Raw genomic sequence first — 15,478 nt, forward strand, 5'->3', positions numbered from 1 at the left:
AATATCAAATGTTTATGTTACAACCAGAACAGTAGCAAAGACAGTAATTTTATGATCAGGGGGTCACCACAGCATGAGGAACTGCATTAAGGGGTAGTAGCATTGGGAAGGTTAAGAACTACTGGTCTGTTTGTTGGGGACCAGATATTATTTCTGGTCCTATTTAGTATGTGAATTTTCACTGAACTTTTGATTATGAAAACATCACTTTGAATCAATAACCATTAATACTTGGCCATTTTTTTTGATTCTTTGGTATGTGTGCCTTAGCAACTATGTTTTTTTTTTTTTTTTTCTTTACATCAAGTAATAGACACTTTGGAATTTCACCCCTGCAAATTTCATCGTGAATTATAATAGACATTGATAAGCTGTTTTGCTATAAGCCGTAGATGCCTCCCTTGGGACCACACAGTCACTAAGCATGAGGCGAGTCTGGCCTGGATGTCTTCATTTCTGTGTGTCTTCCTTGTTTCAGATCAGACTCCAGCTTAACTTTGAACAGGCTTGTCAATTACCAGGGTGTGTTCATTTTAGAACCGGTAATACCTACCTTGTGCCATTTCCTTTCAGAACTGACATTGTCAAGTTAAGAGTTGTTGCTCTAAACCTACACACACCTTAAGAATTCAAACTCCAGATCCTTGCAAGACAGATCACCTCTGAAAACGAGTTAAATTTTCTCTGATGGAGAAGCAAAACCCTGGAGCAGAAGTGTCATCTCACAGGAACCAGATGGCTCCTCCTGCTAATTCACCTGATGAGAAGATCACTACTGCAGTTTTGAGCCATATTTGGTGCAACCTTTAATTAAAACCTGACCAGGACGATGGACTCTGGAGAGGTCCATTCCTCGGATCTCGGGAAATGACAATGAACCACATTTTGCTGAAGCTTACGAAGGCAAGCCCAGAAGGCCATGTATTTCCCACCAATTCCCATCAGGGCAAGCATATATCCTGACGTACTTCCTGTCTACATGTAATCAAGCACATCCAGTGTTGTTGGGTCAAACAAACTTGTTTGTGGGATCAGAAAACCTGAGGTTTGTTATCTTTCATAAATAACCTCCCCAGCATTCCAAGTGTCTGTCCTTGGGCAAAAGGCTTTCAGGTTAAGGCATTTTTGGTTTCTGAATCCCTTAGGCACAGTAATTAAAACTTAAAATACAACTCCAGCTCTGACACTCCCAAGGGAGGACAGTGACACCACCTTCTTTGGACCACTTTAATGACCAAACCCAGAGACACCCAGATGTGTTTTTAACTAAGGCTGCTTTCAATTCTTCGTCGTTAAATCTAAAGTTCCTGTCAGCATCTCACAGATAGACAGAATCTCCTTACTTGCTCTTCCTGATTTTGCATAGACTACACTTAGAAAACACCATTGATTCTTTGTTTTCCATCATTAAACGGCTGTTTCCTTTTCATCACCTTTGTGTGTGTTTTTAACAGTGCATGCCTCTTTGTTGGTTACGGTCAGGGCTCTGCACCTCTGTACTCTTGCTAGTTTCCAGGCAAAGCAGTTCGGCTTGTACCCCTTTGCTGTGGGCCTTTTGCTTTTATTTATCCCTTCTTGTCTTCTCAGACATCTGAGGTTTGGACTCCAGCTAAGGCTTTCCAGATGGGCTGAGCAGGAAATGCTAGGTGCAGCTGAGGCCCACAGGATGCCTGCTGACAGCCCCCCTTTCCCTATGAGGAGGTAAGGGCAGAAAAAGACCCAGGCTGCTGTTGCTGTTCTGTCAGACCATTGGCCTTATTAAGATGGAAAGCAGCGTCTAGTAGGTACCAGTGGGAAATAATTTCCTCTTACTTATGTGCTCTTCAAGTTAAGGTTTGGATTTTACAGAAGGCATGGAAGGATTATGTTGCACGATGAAGTTGAAACTCCCATCTTCAAAACAAATGTTTCCTATTTCTCAGAATAGTATCCGGCGTATGCTTATCAGCGTGCTCTCCAATGGTTTTTCCGTGCTCCTCTCCAAAGCCTACAGCACACAACTCCCCCGCTTTCCTCTTCCTGTCTTTGGGTTTCTTTTTGCTTTATTTATTTTTTTCTCTTTTAAATAGGGAAGTATTATTTTGTTGTTTTATTATAATGGAAGAAACTGATATTTGGCGAGAGTCGATAACTTTCTTGATTTCATAGTCACAGAGCATGTAAAGTCAAGAGAGAACTTGCAAAAGTTTAAGGAAGGCAACAAACACAGCCCAACTCAAAGACCATACTGGTCTTAAAGAGCACCCTTTTACTTCCACAGTGCTCTGGCTTGGGTGTGGGTTCTCCTCGAGGGTTCATGTGCTGGTATTTAGGGTGGCCATGTTGAGGAACAGACTGTTAGGTGACTGGGCTGGGGATGTAGCTCAGCGGTAGAGCTTGTGGTCACACGAAGGGACGGTGAAGCTCCAGTCTCTCTGGGACCTGTTTTATCTCATGCATTCTCTTGTTCTCAGGGGGTTGTCTGCTACTGTGGTGCCATCCACCATGAGGCCTGATCAAAACTGGTGTAATTTCCCTGGAACCAACCTCCAAACCTGTGAGCTTAACAACCCTCTTCCCCTTCTAGTTATTCAGCTTCGGGGACTTCACAGTAGACACAGACAATGGACTAATGGAACCTTGGTTACTAACTCCTCTTAGACACTCACTGTAAAGGGCAGAGTTGTGACCCCATCCCCTAATTTGCATGTGGAGTTGCTAACTTGCAACACCTTCGATGAGACTGTGTTTAGAGGTGGGGCTGCTAAAGTGCAGGTTAAATTAAGCCCGGTGTACACATAGAGGGAGGCTAGAGATCTGATGGATGGAGCTTCTCAGGAGGTTTTTGTTTTTTATTTTTTTATTTTTTGTGTTTTGAGAAAAGGCCTCTCGTTGACCTGGAGACAGGCTAGGCTGGCTTCCCAGGGAATCTCAGGGATCCATCTGTCCCTGCTTTCTCAGCACTAGGATGACAAGTGAACTCTTTGCATCTTCTTGGACATTTTTTTTTTGTAATAACTAGATGTCATTACTGTTGCTGGAAGCTTGTCGGGTTTAGCCAAGTCAAGCTGGCATAACGCAGAGGCAGATGGAACAGGGAGGTCTGTCTTTAAGACTGGCAGGTTGTTACTCAGTACTGAAAAAATGCCATCTCTGGCATTGGCCATCCCCTGAATTGGACTTCCTGACAGGCACACAGGCACACAGGCACACAGGCACATACACACACACACACACACACACACACACACACACACACACACACACACACCTAAGCTAACAAATGAACAAAAGCAAAATGTAGCAGTCAGAAGCAACTACTGGAACACTGGGGATGTTCTAAGCATCCAAATTATGACTTTTCTACTGGTAGCTTTGTTCATACTACAACGATTTTCCCCCCAAGAGACTCACATACAACTTTCACTTTAGATAAGAATGGAGAAACATTATTAACATTTTCCTGGACTTGAAAATTATTAAAAATTGCTAAAGAGAGGTGCTTGATGGGTTACTAACAGGGAGCAGATCTTCAACAAATAATCTGAACGAAATCAAACGGGCTGATATATTTCCAGCATATGTAAGCTTTGAATAAAATGACACATCATTTATTTCACTATGTTGCTCTCTGAAGTAGAAATTAATGACTTTTTCAAACATGTCAGATTTACAACAAGAGAGATTTACAATTAACACCAGATGGCCTACCCTCCATTAATGAGTACTTTATCTTGTCAAGGACTGAGTGTCACCTGGGTGAGATCAGAGGCTTGAAACACAGGTAAGCTACACTCTTGGAGAAGCCTTCCTCAGACTTCAGTGTTAAAGGAATTCCATGTGGTGCAGGAGCCTGCAACTTTAACCCCAAAGCTCTGGCTGCAGGGCACGGAGTGTTGAGCGCTGCACTCAATGACTGGACAGAGGTAGAGAGCAAAGACTGGGGAGGAAAGATGAGCTCATGTCAATTTGTTCTTTGTTCTAATTCGCCCTTTGCTTTTACTTTTAGGAAAGAGTTGAGGGATTAAAAGAAGACCCTGTTGCAATCCTTTCCAACCCAAATCGCCATTTTTTTTTTTTTTTGCAATATCCTTTTCAACCCAAATAAACCCATTCAATGAAAACAAGACTCAGTAATTAGGAAAAAAAGCTGCACGTCTATTTTGGGCATATTTACCATTACACTCTCTATGCCCCTCCTAGGAGATCCCTTATCCTTTCCGGTTAACCAGTTCCTTCCTCTCCCTCTTTTCCTCTGACTCCTCCTCTTCTGCTTTACTCCCTGACTCCTCCTCTTCTGTTTCCTCTCCCTTTGCCTACTTCCTCTCTCTGTTCAACCATGTATTGCCTTAACATAAATCTACAGAACCTGCTATTCTTTCCAAAATCATTATGTCTTCTGGCATTAAAAATCAGAAAAAAAAAAAAAAAAAAAAGCTAGGCATGTCTGAAATTCTAGCACTGGGAAGAGTAGAAAAAGGAGGATCAGTTTGAAGTCAGCCCAGGCTATAGGAGACTCTGCCTTTAACAACAACAACAGCAACAACAACAAATGTACTAACAGCAAATGTTCATATTTTTCATTTAGCAGGTCTTTTAAAACTTCAGGAAAAAAACACAATTGCAACAACAATTTGATTTTCTATAATTATGTCTCTATATAAACATATTATGCTTTTGCTGTTGCAATTGTCATAAATGGCCTTTATAAGCTTGGCATAATGAGAAATTAAATTGAATTCAGGAAAGTCATTAAGAATGTGTTTCTGAGGAATCAAAAATAGTTTCTGAACTCAACTAGAACCAAAATGTAAAATGTTATGTTTATTGCAACACGGTAATTGTTTACAAGATAGTAGACCAGTAACTAAAATTTAGAGCATTAGAAATTCCCATAATCTGTGTCACCTAGGACTACTTAAACAATAACCAATTTTAAGAGACTATTTTTATGTCTAGTTATGTGTATCTGTATGTCTGTGTGGGTGTGTACATATGTAAGTATCTAATGAAGACAGAGGGCGGAGTTACAGATGGTTTAGTCTATACGCATCAGTATATATATCAAGATGACTTTGAAAAATCCGAATATTTCAGACAAGTAGGCAAATTAGATGTTTTGTGCAGCCTATTCTGCTTCTCATGCTGGAAGGCACTAATGCTATATGAATATATGTCCATTGAGCCCTGCCTCACCTGCCTTGTTTATGTCACTGGCAGAATCCGGAAGGAGCATTATTAATTGTCCATGCTTTCCTGGGTGTCCTGCTCCACTTCGGGTGGAGGGACCTCCTGACACCAGCACAAGAAAAAGGCGGGGAGTTAGGTAGCAGCAACTCGGGGTAGCAGCTAACAGACATGGATCCATGGAAATAAAGGCCTGGGAGAGAGGCCACAGCAGCAGTTCCTTAGCTCGTGTTTCTTCCTTTGTCACATCATCTCCCACCCCATGCCAGCATCCTCTCCTCACCCACTGTTTTAAATCTCTTCCTGCCCCAACTTGCACAGGGCTTCTTGCTCTCTTCTCACAGCATCGCAGCATCCTCCATCACACGTCCACTACCTTCCCAGGATCACTGCTAGAACATCGCGAATGAGGAACTTGTGGACCATGATGTAGTGTCAAGCTCTGCCATTCGTGCCATAAGCTGCCATAGGCCATGTCGGACCAAGACAGAGATGGGGCCCAAACATTTCTGACTACACAGATTAAGAGGCTCAAGTGTGCTGCGAAGCGACCAGACTGAATTGGCACCGAACAAGCGCAGGTTTATTGCTGCAGCTCTTGGACAATGTTCACCCACCCGTTCTAGGGCATGGAGACTTTGGGGCCGGAGAACTCTCAAGAAGGACCCAAGATGGATGGTTCTTAGACTCCCAGACAAGTGGGAAAGTGACGTGTCAGGCAAGAACTTGCTTTTCCCCCCCATATAAGGTCCTTGTTTGAGTGTCTGGTGGATGTTTAGGAGGGGCTGGTGCCACTGGAACTCAGTTTTGGCACCTTCTGCTAAGGAGGCTTTACAATGTGGGCGGGGCTGTAGGGAGCGGCTGGGTTTTCCGGCTCCTAGCCCAACCCAGATGAAAAGAGTAGTTATCTGTTGCTTTTTAGCTGTTGGCTACCCCTTAGTATTATCACATTTTTGAAACCTAAACCTTTTGGATCCTGATTGTGCTCCACCCCAACCTCACGCTTTTCCAATACCTTGTTCACCTTCCAATTCTCCTGTCGCCTTTTATACTTTCTTCCTTTGCTAAATCACAGGCTTCTACACATTTGGATACAGCCAGACACCAGGACTGCTCCACCCAGGATCCCTGGCGCCTCTTCCCACCCCAGCCTAAGGGCCTTATAGGTGCAAGTGAGAAGGTTCATGAACGTGACTGAAAGAAAAAAAAAAAAAAGCATATCTTTGATTTGTCACTGAATACTAACAAGAGGACACCTGTGCCGTGTCTTAAGCATCTGAGTACTCTGCAGTAGCTCCCCATCATTTTCCCCCATCATTACTTCAAACCCACGGTGGCTACCTGATTAGTCAGTAGAGCTCCTTCCTGAATGCAGTTACAAGGAAGCATACGCCTGTACCAATGTGTGCTTACGATTTTGATAACCTTTGGCGATAGTAGCCCTTCCTCTGTACTCTGAGTTTGATTTCTAAAACACCATTAAGAACGTTTCTTTTTGAGAAAGGATCCAGGGACCCAGTTTTCTCCTTGAAATGGTAAAGATGTTGGCAGATGGTCTAGCATGAGTTCTGGGGGAGAACAAGCCCCAAGTGACATGGTTGCAGCTCTGACCCACTTGGTTTCCTGAAACTTGTCATCATGGTTCACCTGCCTGTTCTATCCAGAGACAGAATCTCAGGAGCTCCAAGGAACCCTTCCCATTTGTTTTCTAACTCTCGGTCTCTACTTTCCTTACTTGGTTCCTGGATTGAGCATATATTTTGTGTTGCATACAATCTCTAGAAAACATTTTTTTTTTAAACAGAGGTAGAAAGAAATAGTTATCATCTCAATAATCTTTAAATTGCCCTTGAACTATGACAGTTAAGTATGGAATTGTTTGGGTTCTTTGTGCAAAACAAAAGCCACTTGTGATGGCTTAAGCAAGTCAGGGAATTTATGATATAGACAGAGGTGTGTCACCCCCCTCCAGTCTGTGATAGCAGAACAGGCTAAACCAGAAATGGGATGGTTGGCAAGCTTTCTCTGTAAAAGGCGAGGAGCAATAGCAACAGACCAGAAGGACGTGGAGTCTTTTGTATTCTACCATAAGCAATATGGAATGTGTGCCAATAAAACTTTATTTGTAAACATGGGTAGGGGGCCAACTTGACAGGTTGTAGGGTGAGAGCCCATTAACTCCTAGCACAGCCAGGGTTGTTGCTGGCTCAGCTGTTCCTATCTGCCCTACTGCCCTCCTCTTGCTGCTTTGCTCCTTTAGCTCCTCTGGCTCTTATCAAGCAGACAATCAGACATGGCTTCAGTTACAGCTAGGATTGTGGACATCTCTCAACAGCTCATGCTCTGAAGCCTTGGTCTCCAGTCTGTGGGGGCTCTTCTAGGATGCAGTGGGACTTTTAGGAGGTGAAGCCTAACGGAGAAAAAAACTAAGCCACTACGAACATGACCTTGGAAGCACATCATCGAAATCCGCTTTCCTTTTCTCTTCCTTTGCTTTCTGGAAGTGTGTGGTCTCATTTCCTGCAGCTTTGATCTCCCAAGTGGTCGGATCACAGGCCTGTGCTACCACAGCCGGATGACCTTTCCCCTCTTTAAGTTATCCCAGGTGATCTGTCCCAGCAACAGGAATATGACTAACGCAGTTTCTCGAAGGTGTGAGTTCTATGTCACGGCTTCATGCTGCCTGGCGTCCCCAGTCCCACTTCCAAGAGGAAATGACTTAGTCAATTTCTTTTATCCTTTTTTGCTCAGAGTGCCTCTGAGTTCAGCTGCTAAGCTGTTTATCTTCATTGCTACATTAACTCTATACTGTGGGAAAATGGTTCCTTTTGTAAAGACCCATATTTATTCAGGAAATAATGTATCTACTCCTGTGAAAATTACTTCACATTTCATATGCTTTCACTTCCATGTTTGTGACAGCAAAAGTTAAAGATTTTAGAGAGTGTTATAGCTAGGGCAGGACTTATATTTGGGTTTTTAACATTAAAATGAAATAAAATCCCACCAGGATTATATACTCTTTACCAAATTTAAAGAGGTCTATGACAAAACTGGGTTAAGATAAGCAATAAAGGGGCCAGTGAGACAGCTCAGTGGGTAAAGACAGTTGCTACTAATCCTGGCCCACACAGTGGAAGGAGAAACTCCTACAAGTTGTCCCATGACCTCCCCAAGTATGCTGTGCTGAATGGATCTACACAAAGAAACAAACATACATATATACATACATACAAATAAAACTGTTTAACACATAAGCAACGGGAAAGGTTAGAAACTTGAAATATTAGTAAGCCTAAGAAACAAAATTCTTCAAGCAACCACTTGTGCCAGAAACTTGCAGACGTGGGAGACTTCATCACACAATTTCCTTCTCTCTAGAATTAATTAGCAGCGTTCCCAGAGCACTGCTAAAGTCCCTTGCTGAAATGAAGAAAGTAAATACAGTACTGTGAGGAAAACTGGTTCACTTCCACACAACTATGAGCGGCCTGAGCCCTAGCCAAGTCCAAACAACCTGCAAAAGCATTATTCGAAACCTATTAGCCCCTTCATGAAAGCTTTCTCTTTAATGGCGTCCTCCTGGGATACCGTGCTGGAATGCACAGCGATTTTGAAAAAGGCACAGATTTGGCTCCACTGTGAATATCAGTAGGTGCACAGAGGCAGAGGTATTGTGCGGCGTAGGGGGTGGGGTTGGTGGGTTCTGATTCCCAGTGTTGATAGGAGGATTTTCATTTCTATCGGTACTTTTTCCCCCCCGACTACAATTACAGTTTTGCAAAGAAAAATAAAATATCAGTCGCGTTCTCATTTGGATTTCCAACTTTCACCGTCTTTAGAATAAAAGGTGAAAACCTGTTTCATTTACCCAAGAGATTCCTTTTGCAAACTAGGCATAGTGATGCATGCTTGTAATACCTACTAGGGAGGCTGAACGTGAGTTCCAGGCCAGCCTGCGCTACACAATAAAACCGCTTCCAGGAAAAAACAAAAACAAAAACAACAACAACGAAAAACCTCTTTCCACAGTTTTTCAGGGTTACAGTAAAAAAAACAAAAGCTCAACCCACTGTCACGCCTGTCCAAGCCCCTGAGCTACCAAGGTAGGTACCTTGGAGGCGTGCCTGTGCGTGTCTCTAAAACTGTGGGTCTCAGCAGCTCCAAGGTTGTTTGTGATGGAGGATGCTCCACCCGGCTCCACCCGGCTCCACCCGGCTCCACCGCAAACAAAACCCAAGCTTGGACTATGCACCACCCAGCCCTTTGTCTAGTTTGCTGTTTCCTCGTAAACTGGCTTCCTGCCATATAGCTTCTCCCGCTTCCGGATCCTTCCTAAACCACCTGCGAGTACGAATAATTCAGGAGAAGCAGGCACAGGATGGAAAGGGCGTAGTGCCTGGTCACTTTGGGCGCCACGGAAACTACAACTCCCGTCAGTCCCCGCGGCCGACTGGCCCCACCCGCCTCCCGCTCAGCCCGCGGCGGAGGCGCTGGGCTTTCATCCGCGGAGCGGCTGGAGCCAGACGCGTTGCTGTGGTCTTTTCTGACAGTCGCGCGGGAGTCGGCAGCAGCCTCTGTCGCGTTCAGCTCCTGTGGCGAACCCTGACACAGCGAGAGGATGGTGGTCCGCGTGTTTGTCGCCTCAAGCTCAGGCTTCGTGGCGGTGAGCCGGGCGGGCGGGATCGCGGGAGACGCGCGGCGCGTGCGCCCATAGAAGACGCGCGGGCAGGTGACCGCCGGGCTCGGACCCGGTTGACGCGCTGGGGTCACACTCCCTGCACTGGCAGGTGGCGAGGGGAACCGTGGGAGCCAGTCCCCTGCCGCAGCTGTCCGCTCCAGGGACCCTTTGTAGAGTTTAGAGGTTCTGGACTTGGGACACCCCGTCGGCTTATGTTTTCTATGGGAGTTTAGACTACTTTGATTAGCTGACCTGGCGTCTGGAGGAAGCACGTTTTTAAAAAATTGCTTTTCATCCTCTCGTCCCCAGCAAGTCTTTTTAGTTTTACACCTGAGCAAAGAGAACAGTAAACCACTCTTGTCCAGTTAAATCGGAGTTACTTGTTTTCTTGGCCATTTTTGAGCCTAGGGTGTTATAAATACTTTCTTTCACATTGGCCCTTTCCCTTGTTCCTTTAGTGCCGTGGTAAATTTCATTTTAAGAATCAGTTGTGTTTTCCATTTTTAGCTGTTCTGTTTGTCGAGTGTTGACTTCTTTTAGGAATATTGTTCTTTAAAAGAAGTTAGAAAACTAGAAAGGTCACACTTTAAGAAATAATACACAGGTATGAAAGCTCACCAAGACACATGTAATGTACATGTAGTGTGTCAATCATGCTTTATGTAATTATTAAGACTTGGTTTCCTTAGTTAAGAGTTAAATCACATCTCCAAAGTCTGCTTTGTCAGATACTTAATCAGATATAGAAGGAAGTACAAGAATGATTGTTTTAAAGTTTAGTCTGGCTGGTTGCCTGCCTGTCCAGTAGGCAGATTGTCTTAGAAAGTGGGGGAGGTAGAGGGTGAATAAAAAAAAAAAAAAAAAAAAAAAACTACTTGGAAAATTCCCGTAAACCACTGAAACTCTTAATTTAGTCCAGCCTTTATTACTACAAGGACCCTTGCTTTTACTAGACACAGTAGTTGGGGAAATGCTGCCTTAACCTGTAAGTGCAAGCATGCTGTGGTTCTGAAACTGCTCCTCACTGTTTGCTCTTGCTTCCTCATAGGTGCCTTGTAAAGATTTTTCCCTGTTAAAGCTGAGCCCCGTGAAATGTGCTATCTCCTAGATGGATTTATTTAAATGGATTCCTCACTGTAGAGCTTTTGGACTTACCATGAACTTACCTACTTCACTAATTATTTCAAAAGCAGTTTATTGATTCCAGAAGCGAGGAGCTGTAGTGCTGACCTTATGATGGGAAAGTCAAAGGTAGATCCCCGGTCTCCTCCCTCGAGTATCAGACCTGCATCCTGTAACCCGATTTCATCAATTCCATTAACACGTGTGTGTTTAGTGCCTGCCTACTATGTGACTTGAGTCTTGGGTTCAATGTTTTGTACATGGAACTTAATTGAGGAGATACATTCTAGTGTGGGGACCATCGATGCCCAAGTTCTGCCCTTCTCTCTCTCTCTCTCTCTCTCCTGTACCTTTGGGGTTTGAGGCACTCAGAGTTGTGCTGTCCTTTTAAAATGTGTTCAGTTGAGTAAATGTGGGTGAGCACTCGTACCAGCTTATGCCATTTGAACTGTAGACTGCTTAACTTCAAAGGGCAGTTTTTCCACTTTGGTTTTTTTTTTTTTTTTTTTTTTTTAAACTGAGGCTCAGATCCCCTTGGTCTGATGTGGTTTCATCTGATTAGGAGGTTACCCCCAGTTACCACATAGAAACAGCCTATAAAACCTCATTATTCACTTTGCTCTGCTGTTTGAAAACTCCTTTCAGGCCTTAGAAACACTCGAATCTCCCCCTTTTGTAATATGATCTCCTATTTCATGTACAGTTTTTCTGTACAGCAGTATTGATATTTTAGGTTATATAAAGTTTATACTTACCTGCAAGAACATTGACTGCTTAGCCATGATGAAGGTGTGTAGGTGAACTCTTGGTAAATGGTACTTAACAATATTAAGCTATATTACGGTTTTGTGGTAATGCTGTGATTTTCTTCTGCTGGTGTTGGTTGACTGGTGGCACTTTTTTTTTTTTTTTTTTATCCCGTGCCCGTCTGACCAGCAAGTAGACAGAAGAACAAACTGTTATTTCCTAACTCAGTTTGGTTTTAACTAAAGTATCTTAAACTGCAAAGAAGGAATGTGATGGGAATTAGACCTAGCTAAGTAAATCCTGGCGGCAGGACTTTGACGTAGAGTGTTTAGAGAAGAATTCTCTTCTCCTGGTTCTCTTGAACTCTGGAGCTTCCGCAGTAGTGAAGGGGTGAGTGCCTTTACTTCTCTCCAGCTTCAGGGGAAGCCTGTTTGTACCAGGAAATAAAATTATACCACATTATACCAGGGGCATGTTACTGTTATAGTGAGGACATTTTATTCAACTAAAAAGAATAGACCCGTAGAAAGGCCATTTAAAATATTGATTTATTATGTATGTGTACCTGACAGGAGAGGTCTTGGTAACTTTATCCAGGAAATATATTAATGAGACTTTAAATTTGAAAGGTTATTTTCACTCCTAGACTAAATGGAATTTGCTTTGGTCTGCCCCTGCCCTGCCTATACACTGCCAAGTTCTGTCCTTGATCTTGGCAGGGAGATTAGAGGGTGTGGTCTCTGTTCTTGAGGAATCCACAGACCAGGTGAGGACATCAACAAGAAAAGGTGCAACCTTCAGTCATAACCAGAAGCTCAAGGACAGGCCTCTCGTGGGAAGATTCTTACAAGGCAGACATGCCACAGACAGCGGAGGGATGCGTGGCTGGATGTGAGATTCAGAGGGAATATGCTAGGATCATAAATACGCATGTGGAGGCAGCCTGCAGGGAGAGGAGTGTGAGAGAGGACTCCTGAGCCCATTTTCTTAGGCTGGAGGAGGGGTGAGCAGCAGATGACCCTGTGGACATCTTCAGATGACAAGTTCCCAAAGGAAGACCTGTGCATTCAGCCTCCACAATGCTCAGCATCCTAGGGGATGTTTTTAGTATCTCTAGCCTGGCTGTTGTTGGAGCCTTTTGTCCTTCAGGTAGCAGGGTACTGCCCTTCAAGGGGAGAGTTCAGATAGGAGATTTTTTTAGAAGGCTCCTTTCCTGCTTGCCTTGGACTAAAATTTATCAAAAAGCAAATAAAGTCTTCATTGGAGCAAGAGGTATGCTTTTTGCATGGACATCTTCTTACCATTTATTAAAGTCCTGTGGCTCAGTTGAGAGTTGCCAGGAAACCCAAATCCACAGAAGTGAAACTCAGCCACACAGTTTCACACAAGAAGGGAACATGGGCACAGGATTTGCCCTAATGTCATTTATGAAGTCAGTGCACAGTGAGATGCTAGTGGAAGCCAGGTTCCTGCATTGATTGGTTGATTTATGCATGTGGCATGTGCTTATTTTAAACACTGAAACCTCAGTATCAGTCTCTCTCTCTGTCTCTGTCTCTCTGTCTCTCTGTCTCTCTGTCTCTCTCTCTCTCTCTCTCTCTCTCTCTCTCTCTCTCTCTCTCTCGTGTGAGTGTGTGTGTGTGTGTATGTACACCCTAGTACCAAGTCAGGTGCTGTACACCAGGATCGTCCGGAGAATAGACATGGTCCAAATCATTGCTGTCTGTGTCAAGCTCGCTTGGCATGCAAGCCATGCTGCCAAGGACTGATGGTGGCTGGAAGGATGCTTTCATGGGTCGGGTGTGTGGGGATGGGCTAGGCAGCAACATATTCTATATCTCTGAATGCTGGAGAGTCAGAAGATGACACTGAAAAGGAAGCTAGGAAGCTGAGAGCTTGCTGTGGCATTGTATTAAGGTGAGGTGGGTGTGAAGGGGCGGACACACAGACACCGCCCAGAGTTGCCTGGCTCTTTGCAGCTGTGCCCCATGTCCCTGTGGCTGCGAACAGCTGATTATTATCTGAAGCGTGCAATTAGCAGTTCAAGCTGTTGCTTCTCTGCAGAGTGTGTTGAGCGATGCTCTTCAGTGAGAGAGCCTCAGAAAAGAGTTTTCAAGTAAAGTTGGGAAGAGATCATGCCCAGTAACAGAACTCTAGCCCGATTTGCTTGACTCTCAACAGGAGCTAACAAGCTGGTGCTTGGGCTCTCGGGGACCTTCTTAGTTCTTCACTCTCCTGTGGCAAGAGAGTTATTGCTGTGTCACAGATGAAGAGACGGAAGAGAACTGACCCAAAACAGATCATGTTCAGTTGCTGTCCTGAGCTGGAGGCAAACCCTGGTTGACAGACAGACAGAGAGAAGGAGAGGTGTGTGTGTGTGTGTGTGTGTGTGTGTGTGTGTGTGTGTGTGTGTGTGTGTGTAAGAGAAAGATTCTGACATCCTGCAGTTTGCAGGTTAATCTGCACAAAGAGCTGCCCTATGGGTCAGTGGCTTCCTGGCCAGAAACATTGCTGCAGGGCACTGGTGGAGGAGTGAGGTGCAGGCTTCGGGATGATGTTGTGCAAGAAATGATCATAAGAGACAGGAATAATTTGAGGGCCCAAGGGCGTGGAGGTAAGGAGAGACTTTGTTTTTTGTTTTCTAGGGCTGTGGGGCTTGATTTTTTTTTCTTTTTGTAAATTAGTAATAGGTTTTATTCTTCTTGCTGCTGGAGGTTGGAGATCCAAGTGTTTGTTGTCTTCTGAGAACTGTAAGGGAGAATCTGCTTCTTGGATCTGCTGTCAACTGTTGGCATATCTTGGCTTGTAGACATCTCCCAGATAGCTTGTTGATATTTTTATGTGTTATACTGGCTGGTTTTGTGTCAACTTGACACAAGCTGGAGTTATCACAGAGAAAGGAGCCTCAGTGGAGGAACTGCCTCCATGAGATCCAGCTGTGAGGCGTTTTCTCAACTAGTGATCAAGGGAGAAGGGCCCAGCCCACTGTGGGTGGTGCCATCCCTGGGCTGGTAGACCTGGGTTCTATAAGAAAGCAAGCTGAGCAAGGCTGGGGAAGCAAGCCAGTAAGTGACATCCCTCCATGGCCTCTGCATCAACTCCTACTTTTTGATCTGCTTGAGTTCCAGGCCTGACTTCCTGTGGTGATGAACAGCAATATGGAAGTGTAAGCTGAATAAACCCTTTCCTCCCCAACTTGCTTCTTGGTTTTGTATTTTGTGCAGGAATAGAAACCCTGACTAAGACATGTTTATGCGGCATTCTCTCTGTGTGCATGCTTATGTCTGCCTTAGTGTTCAAATACCTTTATTTTCCCCTTCTTTTTTGAATTAGGACCTACTCTAATGACCTCATCTTAAAGACATCATCTGCAAAGATCCTGCTTCCAAATAAAGTCACATTCACTGGTACTTTAATATCTTTGAGGTGCATTTAATTCAGTCTAGAGCCACGTCCAGTCTGAGGGTTGAGCTATACAACCCTGATGTACAAGGCTGATGGTAGAATTGTTCTCTTTAACTGGAAAGATTCTGGGTGGGATTTTTACACTTTAAAGTTAGCAGCCAGATAGCAACTTGCATGGGCATGCAGCCTGTGTGAGGTTTGCAGCTGGGAATGGAGATGTATTACCAACGAAAGGTAACTTGTGGCTTCACGTTTTCTGTACATTTTATTGTTTCCTAACTTTGCCCATTCTACCAAAAACATTTAAATTTGTCCACATGAGTATAACCAAGAGCATGGATTCCTTTGTGAATTTAG

The 15,478-nt window shown here is 44.1% G+C and overlaps 1 protein-coding gene across 1 annotated transcript in view; it reads left to right on the forward strand.

Moving 5' to 3' along the window:
- Positions 1-9,787: 9,787 nt before the first annotated feature.
- Positions 9,788-15,478, forward strand: part of SH3BGRL2 (SH3 domain binding glutamate rich protein like 2) — a gene marked incomplete at its 5' end in the record, with an annotated part of 51,035 nt that continues 45,344 nt past the window's right edge. The window contains one exon of the mRNA XM_080934446.1: positions 9,788-9,832. Coding sequence (XP_080790572.1) covers positions 9,788-9,832 — 45 coding nt within the window. The remainder of the gene's footprint in view (positions 9,833-15,478) is intronic.

Source organism: Micromys minutus, assembly GCF_963924665.1.
Source record: "Micromys minutus genome assembly, chromosome: 21".
NCBI lineage: Eukaryota > Metazoa > Chordata > Mammalia > Rodentia > Muridae > Micromys > Micromys minutus.